Here is a 16,050-nt window from a genome sequence, read left to right as displayed (position 1 = left end):
GGGCTTGAAACACAAACCCTGTGAGGAACCACTGAGGGAGCTGGGGTTGTTCACCCTGGAGAAGAGGAGACTCAGAGGTGACCTTATCACTCTCTACAACTACCTGAAAGGTGGTTGTAGTCAGGTGGAGGTTGGTCTCTTTTTCCAGGCAGCAACTGATAGAACGAGAGGACATGGTCTTAAGCTGTGCCAAGGGAAATATAGGTTGGATATTAGGAAATTTTTTTCACAGAAAGAGTGGTGAAGTACTGGAATCATCTGCCTGGGGAGATGGTGGAACCACCATCCCTGGATGTGTTTAAAAAAAGATAGGATGTGGCACTCGGTGCCATGGTTTAGTGTAGGTGTTAGGGCATGGGTTGGACTCGATGATCTTAGAGGTCTCTTCCAACCTGCTGATTCTGTGATTCTGTGAGGAAGTTGGTAGCAGGAAAGTTAGAGTAGTGGCTTCAACATCTTGACTGGAAGACTCGCTGAAAAATTTGTAGCTACTTCTTCCCATTCCCATACAGGGCTCCCTTACTCTGTGACCTATAATGAATGAGGTATTAAATCATAATTTCCTTATTTTTCAGTGTATTTTCTGTGTATTTGTACATTACCTTTCTTTTTCTTCAACAGTTTATTCTCATTTTAAAAATTTCAAAGGTATCAGTCAAATATTTATACCACCTGACTTGGCTGCATTTGCCTGAGAGATTTGTACCATAGCAACTTTCACTGATAGAAATGTATTGAGAAGTGTGGTCACAGTAGCTGCTGTATGTTGTGTAGACTCTTGTCTACCTCTGTGCAAAGTTTCTTTTCATTTGTGGCACTGCTTCAAATGCTTATATCTGAGTTCTAGTTCAACTTTTGAAGAAGTGGCTATAGAAAATAAATTTGATTCCTTCTCCACTTTCACTGAGAATTGTGCATGTCCTATAAAAACTTTCTGAATTGCTCAAAACTGTATTCCCTTCAGGAGTCAGAAATAAGATAGGTTTTTCTTATACTTTCTGAGAATGTTGTAGAAATTGTACTAGAGTGTATTTTGAAAAATGACAAAACAATAATGACAAATCCATGCCAGTTGACAAGAAGAAACAAATGGCACTTAAAACAACATGGTTGTCCTTGTAAAGTTACAGGAATACATCCATGAATTGATTCAGAAGCCTGTTTTCAATGCAAAGTGAGGCCTGGAACCATATCCTCAAATTGAGTAGTTAGAAATGGATGACAGTTGTTTGTGAATATGGAATGCACAATACTATGTCTTTTTAAAAATTGATCCCTTTCTTCAGTGTAAGTTCTTTGCTTTACTGCTTTGAAAAATGAAGATGCACTCCTAGAGAAGTATTTTCTTGAGCTAGTTGCAAAATACTGCCCCTTAAAGATCAAAACAGATAGCCTTTGTCCAACCTGATTTTGGAAGTCTGTGGTTTCTTCTGATGCCATGATGATTTTTTTGCCTTTTCTTTTATACCCCTTTTTATACCTTTTTACAACTTCTGCATTCTTAGTGCTTTTTGCCTACATTCTTGGACTTGTTTGTTAAGCTAGGAAACTAAACATTTTAGAAGCTTCATAATTAGGCGTTAGTGTGCCCCAGACCCCAAGGTCCTCTCCAGAACACATTTTGTAAAGTAAGATAGAACCATCCAGGGGAAAGTTCCTTGGGGAGGGGGGCTCATTCGAGCCTCTCATTGGGGAATCTTTGATAGATATGCTAATTAGTAAGACCTATACCCGATCTTTTGGGGGTGTGCATTGCGGTGTGCATTAAGGTGCATTTGACCTGGACCTTAAAATAAATACAGAGGTAAAATCCCTTTTTCCCTTCTAACCGTGTTTGACTCTTGATTTTAAGACCAGGAAAAGGCATCACTTCAATAGAGAATTAATAGGGAGGAACATTGCATTATACCTTAGATAAAAGAATCTGGGATCTAATTCATCCCCACCCCTCGGAGGAATAGGTAAAACAAGCACATCTCATGTTTTATCATTAAGAATGCTGTTAAATTCTCACCTCTGTTCTCATGCTGATGGCTAAAATCATTCATTTAGATTTAAATGTTTTGGAGATGTTCCTGCAATCTGTAAATGACCTTTAAAAATCCTAACCTGAGAGTCAAAGCTGGATTTTGGTATTATAAACTCTTCTGGTGTTAATGTCCTTGTAGCAGCTGAGGCTGACATTTTAGCCTGTATTGCATTTTATTTATAGTTTGGAAGTCAAGGTAATGTTCTGGTCCTTTCCGGTAATGACTTATTTTAGAGTAATACAGGAAATGGCAACTTAAACTTTGGTTGAACACATGAGTGTTTAGAATCTTAACCAGTCCTGCTTCCCCACCATTTCTTTCCTTATGTGCTGGATCAGTCTTTTTTGTTCCGGTGGTGGTTTGACCCTGGCTGGATGCCAGGGGCCCACCAAAGCTGCTCTATCATTCACTTCCTCTACTAGACAGGGGAGAGAAAATATAACAAAAGGCTCATGAGTTAAGGGCAGGGAGATCACTCACTGATTACTGGGGCAAAACAGACGACTTAGGGAAATTAGTTTAATTTATTACTAATCAAAATCAGAGTGAAAAGTAAAACAAATCTTAAAAACACCTTTCTCCCACTTCTCCCTCCTTCTTGTGTTCAACTTTATTCCTGATTCTCCACCTCATCCCCCTCAGCAGCACAGGAAAGCAGGAAATGGGGGTTATGATCAGTTCATCATAGGTTGTTTCTGTTGCTCCTCAGGAAGAGGAGTCCTTCCCCTGCTCCAGCATGGCGATCCCTCCCACGGGAGACAGTTCTCCACAAACTTCTCCAACGTGAGTCCTTCCCACGGGCTACAGATCTTCACAAACTGCTCCAGTGTGGATCTCTTTCCATGGCGTACAGTCCTTCAGGAACAGCCTGCTCCAGTGTGGGTCCTCCACAGGGTCACAAGTCCTACAAGGAAACCTTCTCTAGTGTGGGCTCCTCTCTCCATCAGTCCACAGGTCCTTGCCAGGAGTCTGCTCCAGCACAGTCTTCCAATGGGGTCACAGCCTTCTTTTGGGCATCCACCTACCTGCTATGGCATGAGTCTCCTCCATGGGCTGCAGGTGGATCTCTGCTCCCTTGTGGACCTCCATAGGCCATAGCAGGACAGCATGCTTCACCATGGGCTTTACCATGGGCTGCAGGGGAATCTCAGCTCCGGTGCCTGGACCACCTCCTGCCCCTCCTTCACTGGCTTTGGTGTCTGCATAGTTGTTTCTCTCACATATTCTCACTCCTCTCTGGCCGCAATCTTCTGTGCAATAACTTTTTATCCTTCTTAAAAATGTTATCACAGAGGCATTACTACCATCTCTGATTGGCTCAGCCTTGGCCGGCAGCATGTCCGCCCTGGAGATGGCTGACATTAGCTCTGCTGGACGTGGGGGAAGCTTACAGCAGCTTCGTAGTGAAGCCACCCCTGTAGCCCCCCTGCTACCAGAACCTTGCCAGGCAAACCAAATACATTCCACCCCTTGCCTCTGTGAATCATATATTTAAGAACTATCATTAAGATCTACATTCATAAACACAACACTCACTCACGTCAGCAAAACAACAACAAAAAAAATTACCCACACGAAAACCAAAATAACATAATCACAGCACTGAATGAGAGTGGACAATTTACACACAATCCACCTCTTTTCCCTTCACCACAACAACAGAAAATACCCACAATCATTCCACTCTCCAGCATTGTTTGCTCCATGTTTTGCCCGTTACCCCTAATTACTGTCCTTATCTCAAATTCCTCATGATCCTGGGTTTTGGCACCAGGGTTCCACCTTTTTTAGCTAGATGATATTCTGAGCTATATGATGTTGCTCTTGGGTAAAATATTGGATTATAAGAGCTGTCTTGGTTTAAGACGATTTAAGGAGGCGGACACTTCAAAATGGGTTACCTCCCATTTCAGTTTTAACCACTCCCTTTTCACCAATAAGGAGAGATGAATGAGAGTAGATATAAGTGAAAAAATAATAGTTTACTAAAAAATGAAATAGCAACAGGCAAAAAATAACAGTGATAATCACTAGTTACAAAGTTGCTGAATCTCACAGACTCCCTGGGAACAAAGAGAAACAAAAATGGCAGACAAACCCTCCCCCCAAGATGGCACCCTCTGCAGACAACCTCATGTGGAGAGATGAAGGGAAAATGGCAGACAAACCCTCTTCCACCAATAAGGAGAAATAAAATACAAGTAGATATAAGTGAAAAAATAGCAGTTTACTAACAAGCAAAACTGCAACAGGCAAATAATAACAGTAAATAATTACTAGAATAAAATTGCTAAATCTCACGAACTCCCCAAGAACAAAGAGACACCCAGAATGGTGTAAATACCCTTTCCAAGATGGCGCCTACCACAGGTGACCGCGTGTAGGGAGACAAAGGGAAAATGGCATCTGACCCTTCCCCCAAGATGGCAGCCTTTGCAGGTGACTGCGCAGTCTGGGAGACAAAAGGATGACGGCAAAGTCTCTGGGGAAGGTAGGAGCTTACAAAGCAGTTGTAGTGGCAGATGAGAATTGCCTGCGCGTGTGGGTTCAGTGCTGCCACCCACCACTTCCTCCTGCCACCCACTAGACTTCGCCAGTGTTGGTGCTGCTGTCCTCTGCACTGTGCGTGTTGGGGGCGAAAACCGGTCTGTTGGCACCAACACAGGGTGACCCAGCCCCAGGGACCATCTCATTTTGCAAAGTTCACTCCAAAACAGTTTTTGATTGTGAAATTCATTTTTTTGAAGTGGCTACCATTGCAAGCCTAGAAAAAAAACCAACTGCCCAAAGCAATACATTCCAAAGTGGAGCCTCCACCTTCATCAAATGCTGCCAGGAGAGAGAGAGAGCTCCTTGCTCCCTGCTTCAAGCCTCCGACATAAAAAGGGACTGCGGCAATGCCCCCCCCCCCCCCTCCCCCCTTGCTCCCCAGTTCCATTTTCTGGCTGCAGGGTCTTAAAGAGGCAGTAACAAATTTTGGGCACAGATAGCTATGGAATACAATAACATTTTGGGTTACCCACTGTCTTAGGGTGACTTTATTATGTGTATCCCCTATCGCTGCTCTACCAACTGAGCTAGCCAGCACACCCATGACAATCCATCAGTGAAGAGAGTGTATCGTCTCTCACTTTCTAGTAGCTGGTTATATGGTGGTGCCTCCTCAGCATGTGTCACCTGCTCCTCTTCCTCTTCTAATGATAGTCCAAAATTCTCACCTTCAATACAGTTTGTGATGATTTCCAAGATCGCAGGGTGATTTGGATTTCCTATTTGAGCTCACTGTGTGATGAGAGCAATCCACTTGCTCCACGTTGCATCAGTGGCATGATGTGTTGCAAGGGCTTTCCCTTTGACCATCCAGCCCAGCATTGGTAGTCAGGGTGCTAGAAGGATCTGTGCTTCAGTGCCAATCACTTCTGAGGTAACTCAAACACCTTCATAAGCTGCTACGATCTCTTTTTCAGTTGGGGTGTAACAGGCCTTGGATCCTCTGTATCCCTGACTCCAGAACCCCAGAGGTCACCCTCAAGTCTCCCCAGGTACCTTTTGCCAGAGGCTCCAGAAAGGACCATTCTCCCTGGCTGCAGTGTAGGGCATGTTCTTTACATCCTGTTCTTACTGGCCCAACGGCTACTGCATGAGCAATCTCTTGTTTGATCTGTTTGTAAGCTTGTTGTTTTTCAGGACCCCACTTGAAATTGTTTTTCTTCCATGTCACAAGGTAGAGAGGGCTTACAATATGGCTGTACTCCAGGATGTGCATCCTTCCAAAACCCAGGGCACCTAGAGAAAGCCTGTGTTTCTTGCTGGTCGGTGAGGATGTAGCAGCTATCTTATTGATCACAATCTGTTGGCATCCATCTTGCCATTTCACTCCTAGGAACTGAATTTCTCGGGCAGGTCCCTTGACTTTGATGACAAAACCAGCTTTCAGGAGAATCTGGATTATTTTCTCCCCTTTCTCAAAAACCTCTTCTGCCGTGTTCCCCCATACAATGATGTCATTGATGTACTACAAGTGTTCTGGAGCCTCACCCTTTTCCAGTGCAGCCTGGATGAGTCCATGGCAAATGGTGGAATTGTGCTACCCCTGGGGCAGTCAGTTACAGGTGTACTGGACAACCCTCCACGTAAAAGCAAACTGTGGCCTGCACTCTGCTGCTAAAGGAATGGAGAAAAACACATTGGCAATGTTGATGGTGGCACCACTTTGCTGCCTTGGTGTGCCAGTTTGGGCAAATTTGAAAATATATCCTCTGAGAGAAGGCAGGTCACAACCACCCCTCCCCCACCAGGTTTGGGGAAAAAAAAATTTCCTCAAAGGAAAGTGAAAGAGATAAAACCTATTTATTTAACAAACACACGTGAAAAGGATAATAATGCTAAATAATAAAACCTCTCGCTGTGGAGAGAAAAACCTGGGAAAATTTTTAGAGTCCTTCCACAGATCTCTCTCCCCCTCCTTGGAGCTGGGATGGGGTGGTGGGCCCACCTCCAGGGCCAAAGCCTCAGTGGAAAGTTCTCCCAATGTATTCTGATGTTGAAACCATCCAGCAGAGAAAAAGGAAAAAAAATGAAGTCCCAGGAAAACAAAAGCTCAACTCTCTGTCTCTCTCCGGAGAAAAAGCAGCCGAAAAAGCTGTCTGAAAAGCAAGCAGTGCTTCCTCCTACTCCTCTCTCTCGCCGCAGCTGAACGCAGAGAGGTCTTATCTGCGTCCTTGAAAACAGACTGCAAACTGCTTTGAAAAAGTACACTTGGTTTTCCTCCCCCCCCCTCAGGCTCAGTTTAAAGGCATAGAAAGGCACAAAATTAATTTCTGGGCATAGAACAGTGATATGGGATACACATCATAAAGCTGGGATACACTCCAGCTCATACTGAAGTTCCAGCATATCTGGCACAGCAACACTCAGTGGTGGTATGACTTCATTCAGGCCATGATAGTCCTCTGTCAGATTCCATTCTCCATTAGACTTATGCACAGACCATATGGGGTTATTGAAGGGTGAGTGAATCTCTCTGACCACTCCCTGGCTCTCCAGTTCATGAATCATCTTATGGATGTGGATCATGGAATCTCAGTTCATGCAGTATTGCTGACAATGCCCTGTTGTGGTGGCAATCAGTTCCTGTTGTTCTTCAGCCCTAAGGAGTCCTACGACAGAAGGGTCCTCTGAAAGACCAGGCAAGGTGTTAAATTGTCTAATGTCTTCTGTCCCTACAGCAGCTATCCCAAAAGCCCACTGATGTCCCTTTGGGTCTTTGAAATACTCACTCCTGAGGTAATCTATGCCAAGAATACACAGGACCTCTGGACCAGTCACAATAGGTTGTTTCTTCTTCCCAGTCAAGCTCACCTCAACTTCAAATAGAGTCAACTGCTGAGATCCCCCTGTCACCCCAGCAATAGAAACAAGTTCTGCCCCCATGTACTGAGGGGCAGTGTGTGGCAGTGTCAACCAAAGCCTTGTATTTTTGTGGTTCTGATGTGCCAGGCCATCCAATCCATACAATCCAATAGACCAAATTTTCCCTGGCCTCTACCTGGCTAGAGATAGGGCCCCTCTGTTTCTGGCCACTGTTCCCTCCCTGGGCATACATTCTGAAGGTCCCTTCAAGGGGATCAGATATATCATCCTCCATTCTGCTATGCCTAGCAGCTCAGTCACTGGAAACTGGACTATATTCATTCTTGTAGAACTCCCTCTGTTAGTAGTTTCCTCTTTAAGCTTACACACCTATACTGCTAGGACAGAATTAGGTTTTCCATCCCATCTTCTCACATCTTCCTGTCGTGGGTTGACACTGGCCAGATGCCAGGGACCCATGAAAGCCGCTCACTCACTCCCCTCTGCAGCTGGACAGAGGAGAGAAAATATAATGAAGGGTTCATGAGTTGAGATAAGGACCAGGAGAGATCACTCATCAAATACCGTCACAGGGAAAATAGGCTCAACTTAAGGATATAAAGTGAATTTATTACTAACAAAATCAGAGCAGGATAATGAGAAGTAAAATAGGCCCTTAAAAACACCTTCCCCCCACCTCTCCCTCCTTCCCAGCTCTACCTCCTCCCCCAGGGGCGCAAGAAGACAGGGAATAGGGGTTATGGTCACTTCATCACCCGTGGTTTCTCCTGATGCTCAGGGAGAGGAGTCGTTCTCCTGCTGCACTGTGGGGTCCTCCCATGGGAGATAGTTCTCTGTGAACTTCTCTGACGTGAGTTCATCTCACAAGCAACAGCTCCCTGTGAACTTCTGCAACATGAGTCCATCCCACAGGCAACAGTACCCCTCAAACTGCTGCAGCGTGGATCACTCTTTCCACAGGGTGCAGTCCTTCAAGGACAGGCTGCTCCAGCATGGGAACAGGGCCCCTCTCTCCGCAGGTCTCGCACAGGATCACAGCCTCCTCCCAGGCATCCACCCGCTCTGGCACGGGGCTCCTCCAAGGGCCGCAGGTGAATCTCTGCTTTCCCGTGGACCTCCATGGGCTGCAGGGGGACAGCTGCTTCACCATTGTCTGCACCATGGCCTGCAGAGGAATCTTGGCTCTGGCGCCTGGAGCACCTCCTCCCCCTCCTTCTTCACTGACCTGGTTGTCTGCATAGTTGTTTGTCTCACATGTTCTCACCCTGCTCTTCTCTGGCTGGAATTAAAACTGCACCCCAACCTTTGTTTTGATTTCTTCTTAAATATGTAATCACAGAGGTGTTACTGCCATTCCTAATTGGCCCAGCCTTGGCCAGTGGCACATCCATCTTTGGAGCCATCAGGGATTGGTTCTGCTGGACATGGTGGAAACTTCTAGCAGCTTCTCACAAAAGTCACCTCTGTGGCTTCCTCGCTGCCAAAAACCAGGCCATGCAAAACCAATATATTTCCCCATGCTCACACAGGAAGAACCACAGGTTACCTCATGGGGTGTACCCCCTCTCCCTAGCAAGGGGATGCTTGCTTCTGATAGCAGGGGCTCTGGTCTGTACTGATAAAACTTGGGAAAGGCCCTCTTTAAGCTCCTTGCTGTGTTTCTGATGTCTCTTTAATTCTCTCTTCCAATTTCTGCATACACTTGGTCAAGTCTGTTTCCACTGCTGAGACTTGGGCTCATGTCAGGGTGTGGACAGTGTCTTTATATGTCTGGAGCCTTCATCATAGCACCCACTGTCTCCCTCATTCCATTGCAGCATCGCTAGGAATTGGGAGTATGCCTGTGTCCCAAGTCATGCAAGTTTAAGCCACATCAGTATGGTACATTTTACCATGTCTGGACTCTTAGTGGGTTGATCGTCATCTGAGAAAAGGATCTCTAGCACAGCCAGTTCCCGCAAGCATTGGATTCCTTGCTCCATGGTTTTCCAAGGGCCTTGCTGCAGCTGGAGATCTTCTGGGCAAAGTTATCTCTCCTTCACACTTGCTAAGAGTCGCGTCCAGAGGCTGAGACATTCTGGCCTCCTCGTGATCCCCTGTGTGGAAGGTATCTTTTCAGCTTTTTACTGGCTAGGCTAGTGGTTTAATGCCTTAGAAAGCCTCGAGCAGCCTAGAGAGGTAGCACGGGAAATCTAGCACTTTAGTAGCTCTAAAATCGGTACCTGTATCAGCTGCAAAGCAAATACCATCAGCAGAAGCAAAGAGGGAGAAATATAGCCCTCTGCTCGCTCAATTTCCTGCAGTTAGAAGCTTTCAAATGAAACAGACAACAAGAGATGTTCACAGGAAGGTAGCTGAGCCGAGAGGGCGGGACCTCCCCTCAATCGTCTCTTTTATTCGGAGAAGGGGAAAGGGGAGGACTGGGGGTGGACCTGGGGTGACCAGCCAATCAGACACTGCTAAAGAGTTTAAGTTACATTTGGTTTTACCCGCGCTTAGAACAAAGGAGCTCGGAGCACATGGCAGAAGCAAGTGTCTTTGGGAGGGGGAGGGGAAGCTCAGAACAGGCAGCAACACCCTGGTCAATACCCACATCATGCAACAAAGATCCCAAGTGCCTCGCTTCAGTTTCGTCCAAAATTGTGCCATCACCAGCAGTGTCCCAGACTCAGATCAACCAGCTCAATATAGACTTGTCGATTCATTGTGTGAGGTCTTTCCTCAGATTGCGGATATTTTCTAAAGATAAAAATTCAGTGATTATTTCTGGTTCTGATTCCTCTGCTTGCTGTTAGGGTGCTGCCTCCCCATTGTCATCCACCGGGCGAACGGATATGGTCTTGTATTTTCTCCTCTGGACAGGGGTAACTGCTATTGGCTTAGGCTGCCTTTCTGGTTTAACTGCAGCCTGAGTGACCATGGTGTCTGCCGATTTGTTCTCCTTCCCCTCTGGCTGCAGCTACTGCTGTACAGTACCGAGCAGTGTGCAATAAGCATTAGCCAGGCCCCAGCATAGTGCAATGAGCTGCCACTGCAATTTTCTTTCATATATTCTGTTAGCTGGGTTCTGTAGTTGTTCAGAGGGGAACTTCCAAACTACTGGGGCAGAGAATTTCTTCAGAATCTGGCCTATATCCTCCCACGTTCCATGCCACTCAGGATTTTCCACCACTGGGGCAAATCTCTGGGAAACCTCCCTGGAAATCTCAGTCTGATTCTAAATGTTTTGTAGGTCATATGGGAGAGACATAGCGGAATTAGCAGCAAAAATATGGTGTCTTTAACATCGAGAGGAAATTCAACATTCTCAAAAAGTGATGTGTCAGACCTGAGGGGGGAGAAGGAGGTGAAAGGGTGGGAAAAATCATTCCCTCCTGTTTTCCCAAGATGCTGGGTGTGATTATTAATAGACCCCCAGAAGTAGCAGCCAAGACTAGGACAGGCAAACAGAACACATCCCAAATGATCCTCACTGCCTCTGATGTTATCTTTATATAAGCTGATATTGCAGAGTATATCAACAAAGCAATCTTGGTTTGTGTCCCTGGTCCAAAAAAGATCCGTTTCTCAGGCAAATTGTACCATATATACAGAGAAGTATGCAAGCTTAGGTGCCACACCTCCATGATTAGACCAAGCAGCATGGTGACCAGTGAGTTCTGTACCTAATACAAAAATGTTTTGATCAAGATTGTTATTTTTCCACTTTCTCTCTCGTGCCTCTTTAGTTGGGCCCCAAATTTGTCTTGGTTTACGACAATTTAAGTGGGCAGACACTCCAAAATGCATTTTAGATTTAACCATTCCCTTATCATCAATAAGGAGAGATGAGCATCAGGAAAATTAATCCACAAACACCAGAGGTTTATGTCCAAAAAGGAGACAGAGGAGTCCTGTTACTTTATTCAAATAAAGGGAGAGGCCATGGGGCATTCCCCTGGGGTCTCTCAAGTTGTTAGAGGACGCAGCCTCCTTTTTATCCTAATTTCCCGGCCGCATTTCCCTCTCTCTTTCCCCATTGGCTGAGGTACTTGAGAGTACAGACTTCCCGAACTGCCTAATACAGAAACCCCTTCTAATGTGTACCCCCTCCCCCTTTTTTTTCCTTTTTCCTTTTGTCTCTGTTCTTTTTCTCTAAGTCCAGGGATTTAACGAAGTCTTGAGTGAGTAACAATCTGTGTCAATTAGTGGAATTCCTATGGAATTTATGGTTCCTCCCATTGCTTCTTTCACCTCTCAGTATCTGGCTTTATCTACAGCATGCCCACAGTTTGTAAAGACACCTCCTTCTCATTCCTTTCAGGTGCGAGTAAATATAAGTGAAAAAATAACAGTTTATTAAAAAAACGAAACAGCAACAGGCAAAAAAATAACAGTGATAATCACTAGTTACAAAGTTGCTGAATCCTGTGGACTCCCTGGGAACAGAGAGAAACAAAAATGGCAGACAACCCCCCCCTCCCCTCAAGATGGCACCCTCCGCAGACAACCTCGTGTGGAGAGAGAGAACAAATAGAGAAAAACAACACAGAAACTAAACCTCCACGATTACAAAAACTCCCCCCCAAATAACAACCAACAGGGAACAAGGACAAAACAAAAAGAAAACCTAGAGTTCAAAAACAGCCAAATGCCCCTCTTATCTCTTTGGCGGCTGGAACTCGTGGAGGGACTTTGCTTTCTCCTCGGCAAAAGCGGCTGGCAGCCGGCTGGGGCGACTCAGACTCTGTACCTTACCGCTTCAACCGGGCGCTGCTGGCAGGCTGGGCTGACCGTATGGAGCAGGGGCTGTTCCGTTTTTCTCAGCGTGGTGCCGCGGATGTAGACAGGTATATGCAAAATTTGTCCTGAAGCAGCCTAGGATTGCGAAATGCAGTTTCTTGGAGACCTAAGCCAAGAAAGGAGATCAGAGAGAAACAAAAGGCGGCTCCTGCTGTGCACCATCGCAACCTCCCCGCGAGAACGAAAGGGCAAGGCAAGAGAGACTTTCTGCCTGAGCGACCCCAACCTTAAAAAGACCGGCACCCACGGACCTCCGTGGTTCCGTTTCCAGCCACCAAGTCTTAAAGAGACAGTAACAATTTTGGGCATAGCACAGAGATGGAATACATTTTGGGTTACCCAGGACAATTCAGTCCATGTTTTGCCTGTCACCTCTTCCAATTACTATGCTTATCTCAAATTCCTCATCATCCTGGGTTTTGGCACCAAGGTTCCACCCTTTTTAGCTAGATGGGATGCTGAGCTATATGATGTTGCTCTTGGGTAAAATGTTGGATTATAAGAGCAAATGCAAATTTTCATTCCTTTGTTCTCTTCTTCTTTTTCCCTATAGGCGTCTTTCCTCGTGATTTTGAAAAAGCCCAGTACAGTTAATTAAGCAACTTAGCAACATAAGAGATTAATTAAAAGGGATAAGAAACAGTCTGGTTTGTAGAAACAAGTGTCTAGAAACAGGAAATAAAAAATGCTTTTGTCAAAATTGTAAAGGAATTTTGAGAGTTATGTTACTGAAACACATCCAGGTTTATGGCATCTCTCACAGGATGCCATCCTTTGCATCATAATGACCAACCTTCCTAACATTTCTGTTAAACTTTTGTCAGTTCTTATCTTAGACTGAACCTTATCTGCAATCTTTCCTTGTTGCTGTTATCTCATGTTTGATATTTCAGTTACTCAAGATAGGTATTTTTATTTCTTACAAGACTTTAGAGGTTTGCAGAGTTGATTTAATACTGAATCTCTTTAAGAGAAATATTTTGAATTAAGATGGCTAATTTAAACCTTCAATTTTTCTTTTTTTTCCCTGCTAGTCATGATAGAACAATGCAAGATATTGTTTACAAACTTGTGCCAGGCCTCCAAGAAGGTAAGTTTTCTACTATCACGTATTTTTACTGAATATTAGATTTAGACATAGTTCCTTTATATTAATTAAAGGAGGAAGTGAGGAAAATGTTCATGGAGGGATGAAAAATACCATCTCCACTTCCTCCAATTTTAGCACTTTTTCTCTATACTTCACTTTTTTTCAAATTTTAGACTTGTACTAGCAGTATTACTGAAAAAACTTCAGGAATGAAAAATGCTGGTGTTATTTCAGGGAAGAGTAACAATATGTAAATTTAGGTAGCACTGCAACTTTTTCATGTTGGCATTCTATAATTTGCATACATTCTTTTTAATAAACTGTACATATTCATGTCGGTTTTGACAGCTTTGCAGACTTCTCAGAGGTAGAATAGTAATGTAGTACAACTTTTGAGTTTCAGTGAATTTTTCTTCTAAGATGTACTTAAATCCTTTGCTGGTGGGTACATTTGTATTTCTGTTCTTATAATCTACTTTGACAATGAATCTGTAGAACTAAATGAATGCTTTATAGTAATTGTTCAGTATTATTTTTCAACAGTGTTACTACATTTAGTTAAGTAGAATATTTCAATCCATTTAAGCTCTCAAGTGAGTACATTATAGGACATTTATAAGCAATTTTAGGTAAAGATATTATTTTAAAATTGTTTCTAGGATACTGGAAATCCGATATGTGGATAAATATTCAAAGCCAATATTTTTAGACAGAAATATCAAAGGTGAAAAAAACATAGTATGCTAAAGTATTTAAAATTGATTTTATATGTAATAACACAATGGTGTAATAATAGCTCTGCAAATGACTTGGTAGAATTCTGGCTCTCAAGAATAAGATTTTGATTAACTCAATTATGGCAGCAAAAGTAGAGAAGTAGCAAAAAGGGCTAATACCACTTCCTGCCTGACAAGCTTCTTTTCCAGAACAGAGGAAGGTTTTGGAATACCTTGATAAATATTTTGGTAGAACATTATTCCTTAACTAATATTTACAATTTTAAACAGCGGAAATGAAAAAGCAGAGGGAATTCTATCACAAACTGGGTATGGAAGTACCAGGGGACATCAAAGGGGAGACATGCTCTGCAAAACAACATCTAGATTCACATCGCAATGGTAAATGGTCTTTATGTTTATTCTGTCTTGGGGTGGGGGCACAGACTGCCATTAAGCTGCTGAAAGGATCTGTCAGAGGTAGGTGTCTAGCTAATATATATTATCACTCATTATTGTTGTGTGATATTGTACAAGGCTTTCTTGTGCTTATAAATTGGACTATTGTCTTAGTTTAAGGAAATTTTATGGGGTGGAAACTCTGAAATAAGTTCTATCCCCTTAGTTTTCAACCTCTCCCCTCTACCAATAAGGAGAGACAAATACGAAGATATATAAGTGAAAAAATAACAGTTTACTAAAAGAAAACAGCAATAACCGAGATACAAAGGCAAATGGTTCAACCCTAACCCATAAATGCGGAGGTCCCCCTAACTGTCCTGGGGAACACAGACAAAAATGGCAGAGTCCCCTCTCTGGGCCACACGGCCGAAAGAGAACAAAGGAAACACGGCAAACGAGCCTCCGCGGTTCTAAAGCTCCCTTCTCCCCCCAAACAACGGAAGGGAAAAAAACAAAACTTGGAAAAACTATTTTGTCCGAAGGGAGTCAATGCTGCCGAAACGCTGGAAGAAACTTCCCGGCAGTTGCAGGGCCGATCCCCTCAGCGGCTGAAAATTTATGAAGCGGCTACGACCTCCCGGCATGGCAGCGAAAAAGTGGTGGACTGCTAGCAGTGGCTGGAAACTTGTGGAGTGGGTCTAACCCCCAGCAACGGGCGGCTGCGGGCAGCAGTTGACAAGCCCCCTCCTCCCCCCCCCAGCAGGCGGCAGTGGTGAAGGTATTGCGAAATCTTCCGGGGCACGGAGACAACAAAAGAGAGAGCTCCGTGTGTCCGTTCCCGGTTTTAAAGGGACTCAGTACGCCTTCCCCTTCCGTGAACCGGGGTGAAATACAGAGGTTCTGCTTCTGACTCCGGGTCTTAAAGAGCCAGTAAACAGACTTCGCATATTGACGCGTGGAATACACGATTTTGGGTCACCTAGGTCAACTAGGACAACTATATACAAGAACTCACCTCTTAGAACTTGATTCAAAGAAATCTACTCCACAGTAAGGTACTGTAAAGTAAAGCACACCTCTATTGGCCCAGCCAGGGGAGCACGCAGGGGTTAAAACCTCCATATGCTTGTCCACCATGTTCATCTTACAGAGGTTATTTATACATTTACAAGTTCGGCATCTGCCCTTTTTGTTCATTTATCTAAAACTTACAATCTTAAGGGGTTGGGGTCTTACATAAGTTGTGGTTTCCTTATCTTAGGGTTACAAACACGGCACACTATTCTTATCTAATACATTTATCACACACCTATTTTGCTAATACACACAATTTTACTATTACACACTTTGTTGCTATATTAGTTATACTTCATTTATAATTGTGTATTATGTTCCTATTCTCTTATTACATTTTTGTACCTTTTGTGACAGTTCTATTTGTCATTAAAACGACAGTTAGCAGGCGTCTTCCTTCTTATCGCTTAGCCCATAGGGGCTAAGCCCTTGTCCTGCAGAAAAGTGGTTAGCCAAACTCATTAGGTCACATTCCTTTCCCTTATCATCTTAGTCCACTCAGGCTTGGTTTTCTTTTCAAGACCAGTTAGCGTTAGGTATACCATCTCCTATTCACTGATCATTATAGCCCCTTCCAGGGCTA

General features: G+C 44.0%; 1 protein-coding gene across 1 annotated transcript in view; it reads left to right on the top strand.

Annotated features, from left to right (window-relative positions):
- LOC309584585 (polycomb group RING finger protein 3-like) overlaps positions 1 to 16,050 on the top strand; it is a gene marked incomplete at its 3' end in the record, with an annotated part of 221,660 nt that overhangs the window by 137,452 nt on the left and 68,158 nt on the right. Inside the window, exons 4-5 of the mRNA XM_082300680.1 lie at positions 13,220 to 13,275; positions 14,283 to 14,393. Of these exons, the coding sequence (XP_082156806.1) occupies positions 13,220 to 13,275; positions 14,283 to 14,393 (167 nt within the window). The remainder of the gene's footprint in view (positions 1 to 13,219; positions 13,276 to 14,282; positions 14,394 to 16,050) is intronic.

Source organism: Coloeus monedula (assembly GCF_965178545.1).
Source record: "Coloeus monedula genome assembly, chromosome: W".
NCBI lineage: Eukaryota > Metazoa > Chordata > Aves > Passeriformes > Corvidae > Coloeus > Coloeus monedula.
The sequence above is the reverse complement of the archived record's forward strand: the minus strand, read 5'-3'. Positions and strand labels throughout refer to the sequence as shown.